The following is an 18,110-nucleotide window of genomic DNA, read 5'->3' as shown; positions in this document are numbered from 1 at the left end:
TGAAAGCCCAGCTTACATGGATTTAAATCTTCAGAGTATACGAATCTCTAAATAACTGGAGGCCTAAGAGCTGCCACAGCCTCTCATCTTTCCACAAGCACTGTTAACTATTTCTGCTGGGGACTCCCCAGTTATTTGGTGTTGGCCAAGAGAAATGACCAAGGATCTTGCCTTTCAGATTCAGTTTCTGAGGGAGTAGTTTTCAATTATAGCCTCTTCTACATCTTTTTGTTTAGCAAATTTCTTTCTCTCCATCCATCACTGTATCAAACTGCCTCCTCGTGTAATTTGTCTCCTCAGCAACTCTTGCCACCAGTGCTATCATCATTTACCTACTTTCTAGCTGCTGTCAAAGAAATCAATTTAAATTAATGGTGTCTCAGTGAATAACACATGACCTCAGAAAAACTAACTAGTCAAATGCTCAAAGTGGGTCCACTGTGGCATATGAAGATATCCAAAATGTCTTGTTTAGTTAGAATAATTCATATTTTCTGCTGGAGATTGCTGTGGATTAGATAATGCAAATTATGTGTTGCACTCAACTGTTTTATCTAAAGTAGTTGGTTTAAAGCTAACTCAGCTATTTTTCATTAACTTGTAGCATAAATATTCAGTGCTTGACCCATACATTATCCAAAACACAATGAGTTTTTGCCATTCCTTTTTTCTATGGGATCTATTAAAGCATAGGGAAGCAAAGGACATAATACCTCAAATATTCTCAAATTCTCTCTCTCTGTAAGCCAAAAAGAATTTGCTTCATGTACAAAAATTCCATCATTGTAGAAGTTTCAAAGCAACTTAAGGTAAATGCGATCAGAGAATGCTTCCTTTTTCTGTTTTTCAGATTAACAATTGAATAGTTAAAATGAATCTCAAAACATCTGCAAACCTAAACCACCCTTTTGCAATGAAGTCATAATGATGAACAAATTAAAATACCCCAAAAAATAGGCACAGAACAAACTTTTGTTACATGCTATACTTTTACTTTATATTGTAAAAGTATATATATGGCAATAATTTAAGAAAAATGGTATTTGGGTAAGAACAGACAGTAATGTGCATTAGGAATAACACATAATTAAAAAGACATCCAGTCCATTACTCCCTATAATGTTTTCTGGTTCTCTCTTGAAATGAAATTTCACAGAAAATGAAGTTGGGTGTTAAACACAGCTTTCTTATCCAGAGAACATGGAAGTGTTAATTCACTGAAGTAAGAGTGATAATTGGTTTTGACCTTGTTTATTGTAGAATATGTTGCTGAATTTGTCTAAACAAAAACAGGAGTTTATGCAAAAATCAATTTCTGTATGCTTATTGTATTTGCACATGACTAGTTCAAGTAAAATCATTTTATCTAAATGCTAGGAGTTAGCATAAATATTTTCAAGTAATTTTACTAGTATAGATCCAAATTTAATGCTCCTGTTTATTGCAAATACAGATGATGAACACCAGTACTGCACATTTGCTCTTGCCTAAAATGAAACACTTAAAATGCTTCAATCTATGAAGTATTTCTGGAACTAATCAATAATGAAATGGGAATTTTAAGAGGAGAGTTGACAGCCCTGGTAATTCACAGTTTTATGCATGAAGCTCTCAGTTTATAAATGTAATAATTTGCCAATTTTATTTATTGTGTACCTTCATTTCACTTTCAAATTTCAAGGCTTTTTTCCCAGAATGGTAATAGAACTTCTAAACATCTTAGATCTCTGAACCTGTCCTGAGTTTTATAATAACCAAATTTTGTAAAAACCATCCTCTCATCTACTTCTGCCAGGAGAACGAGAAGTCAGTATTCTAAAATAGTAATTCAGGATTAAATTAGCTGAACTGTGAATGTGGTTAGAAAGCCTAAAGCACAGCAGAATTACTATATTTCCACATAAAAAGGGGTCCATGCAACTGTTATTCAATACTTCCCTGAAATCATCAGACTAGAGTTAGGAAGCAGCTCCTCACAGAAATATTTAACACAGAAACAAGAATAAATGAAAGCTGTTTTAGTATGAAAGAGGTTCTGAAAAATCCATCAGCCGGCTGAAGTGCCTATTTACATTTAGAGGGGAAAAAGAAAGCAAGCAGAACTCAAGGTAGGCTCTGTTACCTGACTGTACAGAGCCTCCTAATTTTTATTTGCTGAGGAGACTTTTACTCCTCATAAGACCAGATGTTTGTGCAAAGGACCAAGACTTCTTCTGGAGCTCAGTGACACATATTCTGAGCCCAAGGACTGTGGATATTCTGCTCTCAGCTTTGCATATCTGTAGTGTTTCCCCAAGATCAAAGCAGGCAATGGGCTCTGCATCTAAGGAGATCAGCACAAAGGTTAAAGCACCACCTAAAGATAGATGGGATTAAGATGTGACTCCTAGCACTTCAGTCCTGTATCATACAGTCCTACTCAGTATTTTCTACCCTTTCTCAGACACCAGACTTTGAAATCTGTTGGCAGTAGTCTTATGAAGAAAAGTCCCCAGTGGAGTTGCACCTGGACCTCCACTGAAACTCACATTGTTCAACATCATCCAGGAGACGTGGATGATGATAAATTTTGCTGGGATAGAATGTCTTGGGAACAACTTATTGGGTAGTTTAGGTAGCAAACATAAAAGCTGATTTGCTTCAAGACCTTATCTATGATACTGGTATGCCAAATTCAATATACCTAATTCATTATGGAAAGTATTGCATGAAGGAAATTTAAAGTGTCAAACCTTGTTTATAGAATGATAGGCTCTTGACTAGTTGGCATTTCTCAGGTATTGAGCACACAGGCTTTAGAGTACACTTTGCAGTTTTATGGAAACATCTACTCATTCCTGGCAATATGATAATAAAAGGAATTATTAGGTAAAGACCAGAACTCAGAAAAAAAAATCCTGTGGCACTGTTGCCTGAAAAACTTGATTGATTGATTTATGTCTCTCCCTCTGTAAAAAACGTCCAGTAAAACTTGAAAAAGAACAGAGAAACACAAGAAGAATGACCAAAGATGTGGGAGGTTTTCCATACAAGCAACTATAAAATGACTGAGCAATTTTAGAATGGAAAAGAAATGACTACAGAGATATGTCAGGAACGTAAAGAAAAAAACCCAAAGACAACAAAACTGTTTCAGGAGAAAAGCATGGAACAATTGTTCATGGTTTCTTATCATACACAACTTAATAAACTAAACAGGAGATGTGTATAATGAAGGAAAAAAAAGAACACTTGTATCTAGGACATTTCAGTGTGTCTCTGAAACAGAATATTGTAGATGTTAATTCCACATGGGTCCAACCAGTAAACAAACCTATGAGTGAGGCATCCATCAAGAGCTATTAAAGAGAGGCAGCCTCTGAGAAAAAAAATCCCTAAAAAGGAGAAAATATTTTAGAATAAACTTGTTTGCTTTTGCTTCTTTAGCAATCTTCCATAAGCACTCTTACAACGAAGACACTGCAGCAGATATACATTTGTTCTAACCCAGAAAAGTTAACATTTATATGTTGATATTTAAAGTAGACATTAACTCAACAATTCATGAGCAGGAACACAACATTAATCTTTGTTTAGCATCAAATATTTCAAAATAGACTATTCAGGAAGTTTTAAAACACTAATAAAATTCCCTCCAGGAAATATATCTCCACCACATGTCTTATTTAGGAAGAATTATAATCATAATGCAAAACAAATTTTTAAAATTTACTCTTTCTCAAATATTCATTCATGACAGAGTGGCAAACAGATTACTTGTTGGATCCTCACCCATCTAACACAATCATGTTCCCAATTCTTATACTAAATAACTACATAAAGAAGGCTTATGTGGCTTTACTCTCCTCTAGGTTTTCACTATTTTGCATCTCTGTTTAAGACCTCTTTTGACACAATATTGCACTAAGTAAACCTCAGCTTCATAGCCTAAGACACCTTCTTTTTAACTACAGTCAAAATTGCATTTCCATATAAATCACTTGCTAACCTACTTAAGATAAGATTTGACACTCTGTGAGCATGATGACCAGCTTGAGAATCTACTGACAATTTAATTCTGTATATAATAGAGGCACAGGGATATTTTGTTAACCTGTTTCCTCATTTCCTTTGGCAGAAAATGTTCACGTTTTCTTGTTGGGGATTGGGGAGAAGACTGAGCTTTTCAAATATCCAGCAGCAAGTTGGGCTTTTTTAATATCCAACAGCATCCATGATACATTTGGAAAATTGCAAAGATGTTTTTAGGCTGTAGATAGTATGAGAGAATCATTTAGATTAGAAAAGATGTCTAAAATAATAATTTTCAATTTTAATCAAGCACTAAGGAGTCCAGACTAAACCATGTCACTAATTGTCACAGCTATATGTCTCAGATAATATTCATCCAGCTAAATAAGGGCTGCAGTCACCAGAGGGAGTGGAGTCAGACAATTGCATCTATTTCATGATAGACAATTTTATCAAATATATGCAACCCACACAAGCATAAATATTCCTACTGAATTCAGCTCACATGTAATTCTTTAATGAAGACATAAACAATACTATATGCAATTATGAGATGTTTACTTCTGAAGATTTGGAAAGCCAATGGTGATGAGAAGCAATTAGTCTCACAGTTTATAATATCACAGACCACTAAAATAGCTGTAACTGGAGTAGCTGATATTCTTTCTGCTCTACCCATATAGTTGTCAATATTTATACCAAGTTTTAGCAGCTTAAATTCACACTCCTTAACTCTAGACACATACAAATATTCTTAGGAGTGACAGTATATTGGAAGCTACTTACAAACACTTAGAGATTTCTGCTACTAACCAGGCATTTGCTTGATGACAAGAGATTAAGAGTTATTTCAATAAAATTAAAAAAAAAAAAACAAACAGAATGAAATAAAGAGCTTTTCACATACATCTCCAAACAAACCAAGTAGTTCTATAACTACTGGATTGAACTGATCATAACTTCCCGAGTTAAAATAACAACATGTAAACTCCTTCATTCAATATGTAACTTCAAAAAACAAAGCTAAGTATTTTTCAGAAAAAACAATTCATAATGATGGAATACATTTATCGAAGCAATTTGTGAATGTACTAAAACAACCAGCATTTTCTACTGTATGTACTAGCAACTTCTACAAAGTAGATCAATAAAATTAAGAGATGTGTTAAAGAACAAAATTGTGCCTTAAAAAACCAAACCCCACTAAATTTTTTGAAGTGAATGCATTTTCCAATGCTCCTTCCAAGATCAATTAATTTTTATTTAAAATGTAATAGATTAATAATTTTAATATTGAAAATTATTTTATTCAAATTTTCTTTGATATATTCAATAAAGTATTTTCTTCACGATATACTTCAGTTAGCCAAAAATACATATGTACTAGGATAGTCAGAAACTGCAAAAGCATACAATATAAAAAACTCTCACACTATGGAATCACTGAAGAGAAAAAAAATATCTCCAACTAAAAAGCTATGGAGAAATGATACAATAAAATGTTCAATTGCCATATTATTTTGAGAAATTAAGTTAGGAATGAAATTTCACTAAATAAGAAAACTCTACTGGAACCTAATCCACCATGAAAAAATGAAGGGAAGTAGAAGGAATATTCTGCATAATATTTCTTTGCAAAGCAGATATTTTTGAAGCAATTTCTCCTAACTGTATGTAATGGATATTTGAGGGTATTCAACAAAAAACTTCACAGAGCAATGTAATGTACATTCCTCTAAGGTCTAGTGATGAAAGCTCACAAGTTTTGCAAAATTTGAATTATTATTTTTCTATTAACTCTATTTACAGAATTTTCAAAGTACTTTCATGAAATCTGGTACAAAACTATGCCTGCAGATTTTCTTTTATAGTGGAAATGTCAGATATTCTTAAGAAATCCAGATATCTAAGGAATTACTAAAAAACTTCCATGTTCTTCTAATGATTTTTGAAAATTTTTATTAACCCAAATGTGAGAACAAGCAGAGAAAGCAGAGTAGAAGAGTTCGTAAAAAACCCAAACCAGACCTCTCCAAAAAAGTCCCGAATCACCACCAACAAAACAAAAAAAAAAAAACTAAAGAAAAACCCCAAAGAATAAATCAACAATCCAAAAGAAAAAAAACCCAAACCCAAAAAAGTTCTGAATAAAATTACTAAGCAACACTGCTCTGAAATGAACATTAGTGCTTGATATTTAAAAAGCACCAGTAGGCAAAAATAGCAAAACAATGAATAGATTAATCAAATGTCTTTCTTACTAAATAATACTTTATGACCTATTAATATTCATGATAGTTCCAGAAGAGTAATTCTGCCTTGAAGTAGAGACACAATGTTCTCGCTTGTGGATTAGCTGGTGATTGTCTCCTTTAATGCCCAGTCATTACTTCTTATGCTCTGATAGCATCTTTCCCCTCTCCACCCCACCTCCGTCAAGAAGAAAGAGCTTCCTTAAAATAGTCAATAAAGCAAACTAATTATAAATTATTATTTTAAATTTTCCTTGAAATTTCCTTAGAACATCTACATAAAGGCTTTTGTGGATGTTGGAACACCATTCATAGCCTAAACCCACAGGTACACTGCTCTGCAGATATGAAAATATTCCCATAATTCACAACATAACAAAAACATTAGCAACACTACTGTAACTCACCACAGTTAACTGATTCCTGAGCAATAAGCAACAGATCAATTACTGAGGTACTTTGCTAACCATAGGCAAATATGTGGAATTGTTTGGTGTTTACTCTTCCCCCACCATTCTGTGTCATTCTCCAGAATAAGCTCATTGAAAGATGTGCAAGACATCAGTCTCTGGTATGTGGAGCCAGTGACAAATGCCATGCAAGTTAATCTCCACCAATCCCCTTGTCTGAAACAAAGCTACTATAACTAAGGTGTTTTGTTCCAGTCCTCGTCCTCTGCAGCCCTGTATTTCATACTGCTGTCTCTAGTAACTTACATCACCAAAGCAGGTTCCAGGTAAATACACTGATAGGATTAGCGATCAGCAGAGCTCAAGGTTCATAAACAGCATCTCTTAGTTTCCCCAGTATGATGCCCAAAGAGCCTGTGAAATATTTATTTACTCATGCAAACCTATGGTGGCCATAAATATGTTACTGGATTCCCCCAAAACATGAATTAAAATCAGTTGGCATCAAAATGAGTTGATTTAGAAACTCATGTGAGAAATTTCAGGCACACTACTTTAATTCATGAAACAATATTTAAAATCTTAGATATTTTCTTGTTTCTAATTATCAGTTTAAAGTTCAGCCCACTAATATAAGAGGGTGCATTTTCTTCCAGGTGAGATTCTCTAGATTGAAAATACATATAACACAGGTAAGAATTTGAGAGCTAGATCAGATTGAGCAAAAAAAATTACCATGAAGTCCAATAGCTCCTGCTCAGTGTGATGTTTACTGGTGTTTTCAGAGGCTAGCGATGAAATACTACACCCCCAGGAACAATCTAATACACTCAAGTTGTTGCTGAAAAGGAATTAATGGTAGCAGGAGACAGAATAATACCTCTTCCCCCCCTCAGAAAATGTTTCCTCTACTATTTGTTAACATGTTTTACTACTGAAGACTCATCACAGCCATAAAGCTCTGACTCAGATTACACACTAAATACAATATTTGGGACCTCATATTGAATTAACTTGAAATATAAATTACATAAGGTTTTTTTTTAATTAGCCTTGAAGATAACTTAAGGAATCCAGTGGGAAGTCTCATTTGCTTCATTGAGTAATTCAGTCTAGGCCTTCCAAAATTTAGATTTTGTTGTAAGGTTGCTTAGTTGTTTGGTTTTGAATTCTTGTCCATTTTGCTTCAGAAATGATGGTTCAAAAAAATTTCTGAACATGCACCTGTAATTATTGCATTTGACAATTTAAAGTAGAAGTAGAGCTATTATAATTAAAGCAGTGATGTTTTAGAATATTTTTTCAGGACTGCGAGAACACAATAATAAGCATATATGTTCATAATGATCACTGTATTTACAGGAACTTCTGGCTGCTTCCTTTCCACATGATTCAAGACACAACAAAGCATTGATTTTGACAGGCATATTAGTCACTGGCCTCAAAGTTTCTCCTAACAGGTGAGCCCAAAACAAGTTCTGTAATTTTGGACCAGATCAAAAACTTCCATAGTATCTGTTATTACTGGAGTTATATAAATCACATAATACCAATACTTCAGCCACAAGGACTGCTTGAAGCCCAAATTTGCTATCTGTGACCTGAATGTTATTTCCAAACTGAGGGTAATTTTAAATATACAGAATTAGTATGTACAGTAGCAACATATAAGATCCCCAATAACTGCTGCACAACAGATTAGATATTGTTTACAGTATTGAGTGATGCCTGAAAGCACACATAATTCCAGCAAAAGTAAAAAGCATGGTTAATAGAAGAATGAAAATTAGGTCAAATTTTGTTCTGCCAAGATAATTCTCACACTTTATTGAATGTCATGGGGTAGTTTTTAAAGTCAAGTCCTCAGTGCCCAAAGCCCTTCTGTGGCCCCTTTTTTTTGAGCATTAGACAACATCAAGAATAGTAACAATAGGAATAGATACAATAAGGAAGAATTCTGAGAGACATTGGTTTTTTCCCCCTTCATTTTATGCAGGATGTCAATTGATCAATGGAGCTGTTAGTTCAATTACCTAAAATAAATTTGGAGTTTATATTAATTGCATTCAATCAGTTTAATTCATAAATGTCTAAGTTAGTGTATTTGTTTCTACTGAAATTACAAAGGGAAGTGCCTACATATACATCTGCTGAGTGATCAAACAGAATAATTTATTACTATTTATTTCCTTGTGCTATGCCTTGAGATTTTACAGCCTACCATGAAGGCCACTTGAAGTATCTGCTTTGAAATTTATTTATATGGGAGGAAAACAAGTAAGATTATTTATTTTAAAAAAGAACGCTAGAAGACAAACAAAAGGAGACAATATTTACAGTGAACACAAAATTATCATGATACCACAGGAGACATTAACCAAAGAAAGAAAATCTTTGAAAAATAAAGGAAGCACACTGGTTGAGATTTACATTACAGAGCATATAAACTGTATTCCACATCCCTTTTAGCTTTTGTTCAGTTCCTTCATACTAGGATTTTGCCTGCCCTTTCAGAAAAAGTTAAATATATCCTTCCCCATCTAAAAAAATGTTTGCTGATAAAAAATCCTTGGGACTGGATGAGGAAGGAATGCAGAAAAGCAAAACAAAACATTAAGATGGAATTAGATCACTTTTAGGATATAAATTTACATAATGTGGCCAAAGCAGTGGAGGACTGAATCAGCTGATTCCTTCTGTCCCAAGCTCCAAAAAATCCAGCTAGAGCTAAACTTTCTGCTTTATCTACCTGTGTTAGAGGAAGTAATTTTTCAGGTTCCTCTCTGCACACACTATTAATTTAACTGTTATGGAATATAGCAGACAAATAATTAGGAGATAGATGCTACAGCAGTACAATTTACCCCTCCCAATATGAAAACAGCCTATAGCTAGAAAATAGCAGGTAAAACTTTACAGAAGCCAGTCATGCATCTTCATCTGTCTGCAACATTCTGTGAAGCTTGGCTGAAACGTTCAAGGCTGAGATACATTCCTTGTTTGTTACTGCCTCAGCATCTGACCTTCTGAAAGGGGAAAGGGATTTTTTTTATTCCATTGCACATAGTTATTTACATTTGGCTGTCCAGTCTAATGTGTATCCATGTTGTCAGATGAAATGAGACTGTCAAAAGTAAATCACAGAATACAAGCAAGCATGTATATGTATGTATGTATAGATATAGAATTATGTGCATATTAATACCGTCAAAACAGCCTATGCTTCATCTTTGCCCTTAAGGTTGTTCCTTTTCTACTGCTGGAGTCAAAAATAGAATTGCTGGTATTTGTGAGGAAAATTTCTAATTAACTATGCCAATGAAAAAATTCCTACCTGCAAATGCTAATGAAAGAAGACTGATAATTAATTCCAAAGATAGACATTCCTATTTAAATAAAATGCAATTGCCTAATTCTTTAAAAAGAAACTACTTTAATGGAGCAGTTTGTTCAATACCACAATGGATATGATTTTTAATCCTATCTGTGTCCAAAGTCTTACTTAAGTGTTTTTAAATACTATTTGAAATCACAGCTGGAAAAGTGCACACTAGTTGTAGGCTTGATTATCACTATCCCTGTTTTAGGCCAAGGTTGAGGACACAAATTTCCCTTATTCCTTTTCTCACACCTTCTCCAGCTTTATCAAAAGTTATTCTATGCTCAATAGAAAATGCTGATGGACAACTACCTTTACAAAATGAGACTTCTTTAATGATCAAATAAACTTAAGTTAACTACTGTACGATGTATATTTTAGCAGTGCTATGTACAAACTGGCTCGAAAAGAACCCTTGTGGTATTGCCATGCATAAAAACTGTGGTGCTGTGACCCCCAACGTCCTGCCCAACCTCTACCACCTTGCCTTGGCATTTCTGTGCTCATACAACTTAGATTTCTGTTACACAAATAAAATAAACAAACAACTCCTTTGAATTCTGTGTGGAAGCTTTGAGTAGGATCAATTTCTCCATTATCACAAAGCTGAATTTTCTTCACGGCCATTTTGAATGAATAAAAGTCAGTAACACATATTCCAGCAGTTGCACAAACATCAACAAGACCTTGATATTTCTCAAATTCACCCCTTCACTACAATTAGGGATAGAGGCTAGTCCACTGGGAACAGTAGGTGTTAAACTGAGATTAGGTCCCATATAAAGGTAAAGGAATGGAAAAAAAACCATGAAAAACACACTGTCAAGTTCAATTGATGGGATGCTGCAAGAGGTCAAAAAATTCGAGAATTTTTTCTTTGAATTAATGGCTAAGTCTTTTAAAAGTCTCCAAATGACAAGTAACACTATCATATTTTAGAAGACAATCCCCTGGAAATACCATTACTCAGTTATAATCTTTCAGTCATTAGATAGTTATGAAAGTAATTTGGAAAAAAATTTCATGTTTTTCCTTCTATTTGCTCAAGATGTTTGAAAGTGTCCGAGCTGGTGAAAAATTATCTTTTCCATATTGTAAAATGGGATAATTTTAAAGATACAACATATAATCACAATGTAGCATAATAAGAAAAAGAATAAATCATTACAGTATAATAAAATAGAATGTAAACTCTAAAGTATTAAGTACTTAAAGAAAATCCTGGGGGGGGGGGGGGAAGCTTTATTTGTATTTGGAAGAAATATTTGCAACCTTTTGAAGGTTAATTTATTGAAGAAAATTAAAATGTATCATTATTTTGTAGGTGGATGCTTAATTGAAGAGATTTTTTTTTGGAATAGTGTGTGAAAGATGTGCTGTGATGCCTTTTGTGTACATTTTCATACATGGATCTGGTTCCATGTCTATATTAATTCTCTTTATCGTGGTAAATCCAGGCTTGGCATTACTGTAACATCTCACCAGCTTTGCCATAGGCAAGCAACACAGGCCTCTGGAGAGGGGCTGTCACATTTGCTTTGCCTTGGGTTGGCATGGCTTGTGTGGAGAGCTTGGTTTCAGCTTTGTGTCCCCTTGCTTAGCCATAAGAGCTCCAGCTGAGTGACCAGGTGCCACACTCAACTTGCTTTGGTTTTGCTTAGCTTAGTTTACTATTATAGCATTATATAATTTTTGTTAACGCTGGTGAGATAGGTCAAACTAACTGAATTCACAGTGTCTTAAGATAAAATGAAAATCGAACTATGATTAATCCTCAAATTTACTTCAAGAGTATTTATTTTATCTTCATGACAGAGCCTAATACTTTGTCACATTTCTTTGGCTTTCTAGGCACACACCATGCAATGAATTAGCAGCTGGTTTTAGGTTTTATTTTTCAATATTCAATGAATACATCTAAGTTTTGTTAATGACATAGAAGAATGAATCTTATTCTAGAAATCATCTTCTAAGATAGCCTTTTAATTTTAAATAGGGTCTTCTCCACTACTCTACTGCACCAAAGAAACCTAACTGATTCCTAATCTTATATAATCTAATGTTTTCATTAACATTCAGATTAAGGCAATGCTTAACATACCATATGGAAATTATTTTCATTATTCAAAAGTCCATTAAAAATACATAACAAAAAGCTATTCTTATGTCTGGAGTTTTACAACTATACAAAACAGTCCCTCAGAGACACATCAAAGTCTTATTTCGAAGAACAATGTTATGCTTCCATTAATTCAATGTTTGCAAAAATCATGCTAATGCTTTAAACATGTCTTTAACCTTCTTGGATTGCTGTATATGATAAAGACTTCTATATCAGCTTCTACATCTATGCACTTCATCACAATCTAGAAGTACAATAACTAGCCACATAATCATAGTTAATGTGTTTTTCTACAGATGCTATAGAATTCTGTTCATTTTTGTAAGCCAAACTTGTATCACAACCTTTAAAAAAGAAATTAAGGTATTTCCTAGTGTTTTGCTGCTGCAGATTAATTAATTTACCTCACCATCACAATGTCCTAATAGCTCCCATTTTCTTCCTCCACCTTATTTCTTGGCTCTGCTCACACTTCTTTTGCATGAGTTATGGTCTGACCCCTCACTTAATCAATTCAGGTCGCACAACAGGATTGGGGTGGGATGTGGAGGCTGAATATTTTTCTGCTGACTTAGTAAGTGACTCAGAGGAGAGACTGTGACTGTTAGGGCACTGCAAGAAAGCCAGTCAGATAACCTCAGGAAGCAGGATTTTTTTAGCAAGTTATTTTTAGGAGCAGTAAGTCATTTGTTCAGCTAAGCTGCATCATAAAATCACACTTTCTGAAAGACTTTCAAGAAATAAAAATCTAATTCAATGATAAAAAACTAAGGTACTTTCAGGCAGTCTGTCTCGATTATTCATTTCATGTTTATTCTTTTTGCTTTCCATGCATCTTTTTTCTTTTTTTGTAATATCAACTCACTACTTTATAGTTTAAAATGAAGCAATTTTATATCCCTTTTTAATTTGACATCAGCTGAAGTGGCTGAGTGCTCATCTGCTCAAAGATAAACTATAAGAAGCAACAGTCTGTAATTACTCAAAATAAAGATACATTAATGGACTAGTCAACCTATGATAAGTAATTATGAAAAGAATTTACGACAAACTTGATCTGCGCTGCCCTGTTACTGAGTTTAGAGCAAAAGCTTCTAAACCAAAGTCAGATTTTAAGATTGAACCTTGAATTTGAGGTAGACAAGAGTGAAAAATCATCAGTTCTTATCTGGATATGACAAAATATATGGATATTATTGTATAAAACCTCTTAACATCTTTCTTCTGTCTGTTAACCCAGTGATTTGGTCAGGCTGTTAGTTTGTACTACACACGTTTGTCCTGAGACCCCTTTGGCATCCAGAGAACAAACACCTTGCAAAACAACACACCAAATCTTAATCTCCTTCTGAGTCCTTTGAGGCCACAAGGCACCTAAGAGAAATACTACATTTGTTGCTGGGTGTGTCAAAAATGATCTTACCAGCACTCATAAACAAAGGGTGTGGGAAGGTATTTCGGTTCCATTGATTATGTCTTGACCACACTACTTGCCACTTGCACACAACACAAACCTATCAATGCTTGTTGGCATCAAGAAAGATTATCCATGAATTCTCCATTGCCAAACTCCTTCATAAATCAGGAAGCTACTGGGTATCATTGATTTCTGCTAAAAAAATTTCTGCTGTTTCATGACTATTAAATTGTGCTAATTTAAGTACAGCACCTAAATATTTCATGCTTCAAAAATCAAAAACCTTCATTCAGAAAAACAGAGAAAGAGAAAGTAAGACTCAAGGAAGAGGCTAGTCTTGGTACTTACGAAAAGCTCTGTAGAACTCCTCTAGATCTAGGTGCTTGTCACTGTTATAATCATCATATTTCAGCAAATCGAACACAGAGCAGTCAGACGGCTCCTTGCCAAGCTCATCCCGTTTTATTACCTGACAAGAAAATTATAACCATGAAATTACATTTGAGCTCTTTGAGTTCTCTGGTATAATTAATTGTTTCTAATAATCATTTAATAGATCATTTTAAGGTTGCTGTGGGGCAATGAACTGCAGCTGTGTAAAGTCAGGGATTTTCAGTTACTTTGTAATTATTTATTACACTTTTTAAAGTTAATACCTTTAGGACAGACTCTGAAATGACACAAAAGTTTTTTAGAACATAGCATATAATGGAGACAGACTGAAGCACTACAAAGACACTGGGAATTTTTAAGCTGATTTTACTTTATATGTACAAAGAATGGTGATTAGAAAACATTCAAATAAACCTAAAATATTAATTTTCCAAGTATAAATGGCATAATGTCTTTTTCTTCTAATTTCTAACCTACAGAAAGTAAACACAGACGATTCCAAAAATAGCTAATGTAAACTCTTACTACCCTACTAATTGTATCAAGTCCTTACAGGCTTTTGGCAAGCCTATTACCTTACCAAAACCTGTTATATAAGCAGCTGACCTGAAAAGGTTCCTGTTTCTCAGTGGGGACACATACAATTTGTAAATAGATCAAAATTAATAGCTGTTAGATTTTTAACTCTGATGAACTTATCCCAGAGAAACATTCTTAAATATATGCACCATTTTGTTTTAGGTCTGTGTATGTCATAGACATCTACTTAGATTCCAGCTGAGGAATTTTTAAGATGCTGAGAGGGATTTAGAATTGTCATATTATATGGGGCATGTATTAGGAGTGTTACCTCATAACTGAAAGAGCCAAAACTAATGCAACTTTTTATTGCAATATTGCACAGTTTACAGTTTTATATTAGGCACTGAAATGAATGTAACTGCAGTTAATTTCAGGTAAAATAATTACTCTTCTAGTAATTATCAGTCTTCTATGATAATTGCAAAACCACTATGATATTTATATCAACAGAGAATAACTTCTGAAAAACAAGGGATACAGGGGCTTTTGTGTTTCAGTTGTTCTGCAAAGGAATTTGTCCAGTTACTATTCATGCAAACACAAAATACCTGAAAGAATAATAGGGAATAACAGGAGCATTAGAGGAAAAGACACAAACATTTTATGCTACCAGAAGTCATCTCCTACATAATAATATAAAAGCATTATAAAGGATAATCACCTTTTTAGTACATTAGAGAGTATGAAAACCATTTACAAAGGTAAGAAAAATCACTACAAAACCAGCTTTTGCTATTATCAATTAAAAATACATAGTATGCTACCTGAATATTAGTGCTAACTACTTCCCATCCTTTAAAAGCCTTTTTATTGAGTTCACATTAAAGTGAATTAAGAAAATATGAAATTGTGTAGATCTTGCAGCTGGTACATAAAGGACAAAAGTGTAGTCTGGGAAAAATTAGTAACTCTAAACCCATTACAGTTATACAACACAAACTAAATATGCAATGGCGTGTATTGGAAATTTTAGCAATCACTGAAATTTCAAGGCCATGAATATTCAGTATGAAAAGCATTGTTCCTCTCATTGTTTCATTGTTTTAAACACTTGCTTTCACTACCTTCAACTGTACAAATAAAGATGAAACTTTACACCTAAGGTTGAGGAAAACCTTTTTTAAATCCCCAAAAGACCTGGCTTTATAGTACCACATTTTAAATTTAAAATTAATGTTCTCAGTTTCCATTCTTCAAACTAAAATCTGTTATCTGTTCAAACTGACCAAGTATAAATGAAAAGTAACATTTTTTTTTAAGAATAATTAAAAAAATATTGGATAGATTGATTCTACTATTGCAAAAAATGATACTACAGACAGGTACACGTTATCATCCTGGCAATTACTCAATTTTTCTCTACAATAAACCTACCATCTTGATTAGAGATAAAATATTTTAATATAATATAATATTTTAATATATAATATAAAATATATGTTTGTTTTTGTACAGACATTTTTATGCTGGTGATATACTTCGGAATTCTTTGGAAAATACTCTCACTGTTGATAAACCCTCCGACCTGTGAGTTTGTGAGGATAGAGTTTAGAAGATACAGAAGGGATTTTGTCCGGTTTTCGGCTGTTTGGAGGGCCTGGAAAGGCCCGGAGTGGCCTTGGGGCAGCCCGCGTATCAAAGGACGAGAAGAGGCTTCAGTTCTTCTTTCGGTCTTTATGTTTATTAATTGTTTATCTAAAAGATTTTCTTTCGGCCCGACAGAGGTCTGCTCAGCAGCCAGCCATGAGCACACACTGTCCTGCCCTCCAGACAGTCACCTATCTTTATACCCATAGTTACGTGTACAATATTTATCATTTTTCCCCAATACCTTTTATTCTTATTGCCCGGTGCACTTTTAGTAATGACCAATCCCAAAGTGCCACCATCACCACAGAAGATGGAGGAGAAGAAGAAGAAGAAGGACAGGACACGCCCTAATTCCTCCATCTTACTTCTCTAAACCCCCCTGTACATAAATCCTAAACCCTGTGTCTCACCCTCTAATTAACTAATCCCTTCACCATTCACCCCGGTGAAATCCTCCTATCCTCATACAGGTGTAGTCTCCCGTGTAGGATCAAAGTCCAGCCACCAGACACTTCTGGCAACATTCCAGGACTCCCGAGCCCCCCAAGGGTGGTCTCGGTGACTCGGCACCTCAGTCCTGAGGTGCTGAGATCCCACAGGATTTCATATGATAATTACTCTTAATTATCTCTGTCTCTGATTTCCTGATATAATAGCTGTTCCAACCTGAATTCTCTTGTGCAGGATCAAGCCACCTCCCAATTCTCCAATGGGATCTGTTGATCTGATCAACTCTGTGATCAGAAGAAAAGTTGACCTTCACAGAACTTTTGGGTTGTTGCTTGGCTTTTCCTTTTGACGGGGAGGGAGACTAATATTCTATCATGAGATACGGCACAGAAGCAGGTACAACTCAGGGTGTGGGGATTTGGATCTGGAAAAATTTCCTGTTTCTGTAGCAACTTGAACTGCAGATCAACTGAGATATGAAGTTACAAGCCATGTGACACTCCAGCAAAGCCAATATGCCTGCCTGACAAATTAAAGTTGCACACTTCCTTCTAGAAGTTTTTTGCAAGACATTACTTAAAAGTGTAGGACAAATAAAATAAAATTCCATGTATATGATACACCATCATGTAATCACCCTTGTGTTTCACAGATGATCCAACAACACCTCTTAAATTTTAAATTCTATTTATCTATTAATTTCTGTCCATGGAGAAGAGCAAAATACAAGGAAATTGTTTCTTCAGCCAATTCTTTAAACCCAGGCTGCCTACTCCTTGGTTAAATTAAATGATGATTTCTTAGCAAGGCAGAAGAAAAACTGGCAAGATTTTTAGCAAGTCACATCCTAGAAATAAAGTATAAAGGCTAAAGCCTGATTAAAATTGTTTGCACAATTTTGTGATTGTGCCATACAGGTCAAATATGGACTATTTTATTTCCAACTTTTAAGCTGAAAACACATATCAGAGAAGATTGACAAATACTTATGCCCACAATACTTAGTTTGAATTTGCATTAAGACAATGAAGCATTTATTTTCAATATTATAAACTGATAAAAGCAGAATACACAGCAAAGCTGTTGATGGTTCATGATGAAACCCTATAAATACTGAAAAATTAGAAACTTACTTAGATTTTCAAACTAAAGATGCCTTTTCCAAAAAATGAAATTTATCCATTAGAATTTAGTACTCTTTGAAATATGGAGGAAGGATTTGCATTTTCTGGAAAAGATTAAATGCCTAAAAAATACATCATACAATTATCTATTTCCTATGAAACACCATACTGTCACTTCAGTTCAGAGCCCCTCAGAAATTTAGTCAATACAACTCCACATTTTAGAAGATTGGGAAAGTTAATCTGGTTAAAAATTACAAACTGCACATCAGAATAGATTGTTTCATTCCTTTTAATCTGATTTCTGACAGTCAAAATGAAAAATATGTGGATCTTATGAAACTAGACGACAAATAACACAACACATCCTTCATTGGCCC

General features: G+C 34.3%; 1 protein-coding gene across 2 annotated transcripts in view; it reads right to left on the bottom strand.

Moving 5' to 3' along the window:
* Nucleotides 1–18,110, bottom strand: part of FSTL5 (follistatin like 5) — a 272,462-nt gene that overhangs the window by 103,990 nt on the left and 150,362 nt on the right. For both annotated transcript variants that reach the window (XM_064710753.1, XM_064710754.1), the window contains exon 6: nt 13,940–14,060. In XM_064710753.1, the coding sequence (XP_064566823.1) occupies nt 13,940–14,060 (121 nt within the window). The remainder of the gene's footprint in view (nt 1–13,939; nt 14,061–18,110) is intronic.

This window comes from Zonotrichia leucophrys, chromosome 4 (genome assembly GCF_028769735.1).
Source record: "Zonotrichia leucophrys gambelii isolate GWCS_2022_RI chromosome 4, RI_Zleu_2.0, whole genome shotgun sequence".
In the NCBI taxonomy this organism is placed as follows: Eukaryota; Metazoa; Chordata; class Aves; order Passeriformes; family Passerellidae; genus Zonotrichia; species Zonotrichia leucophrys.
The sequence above is the reverse complement of the archived record's forward strand: the minus strand, read 5'-3'. Positions and strand labels throughout refer to the sequence as shown.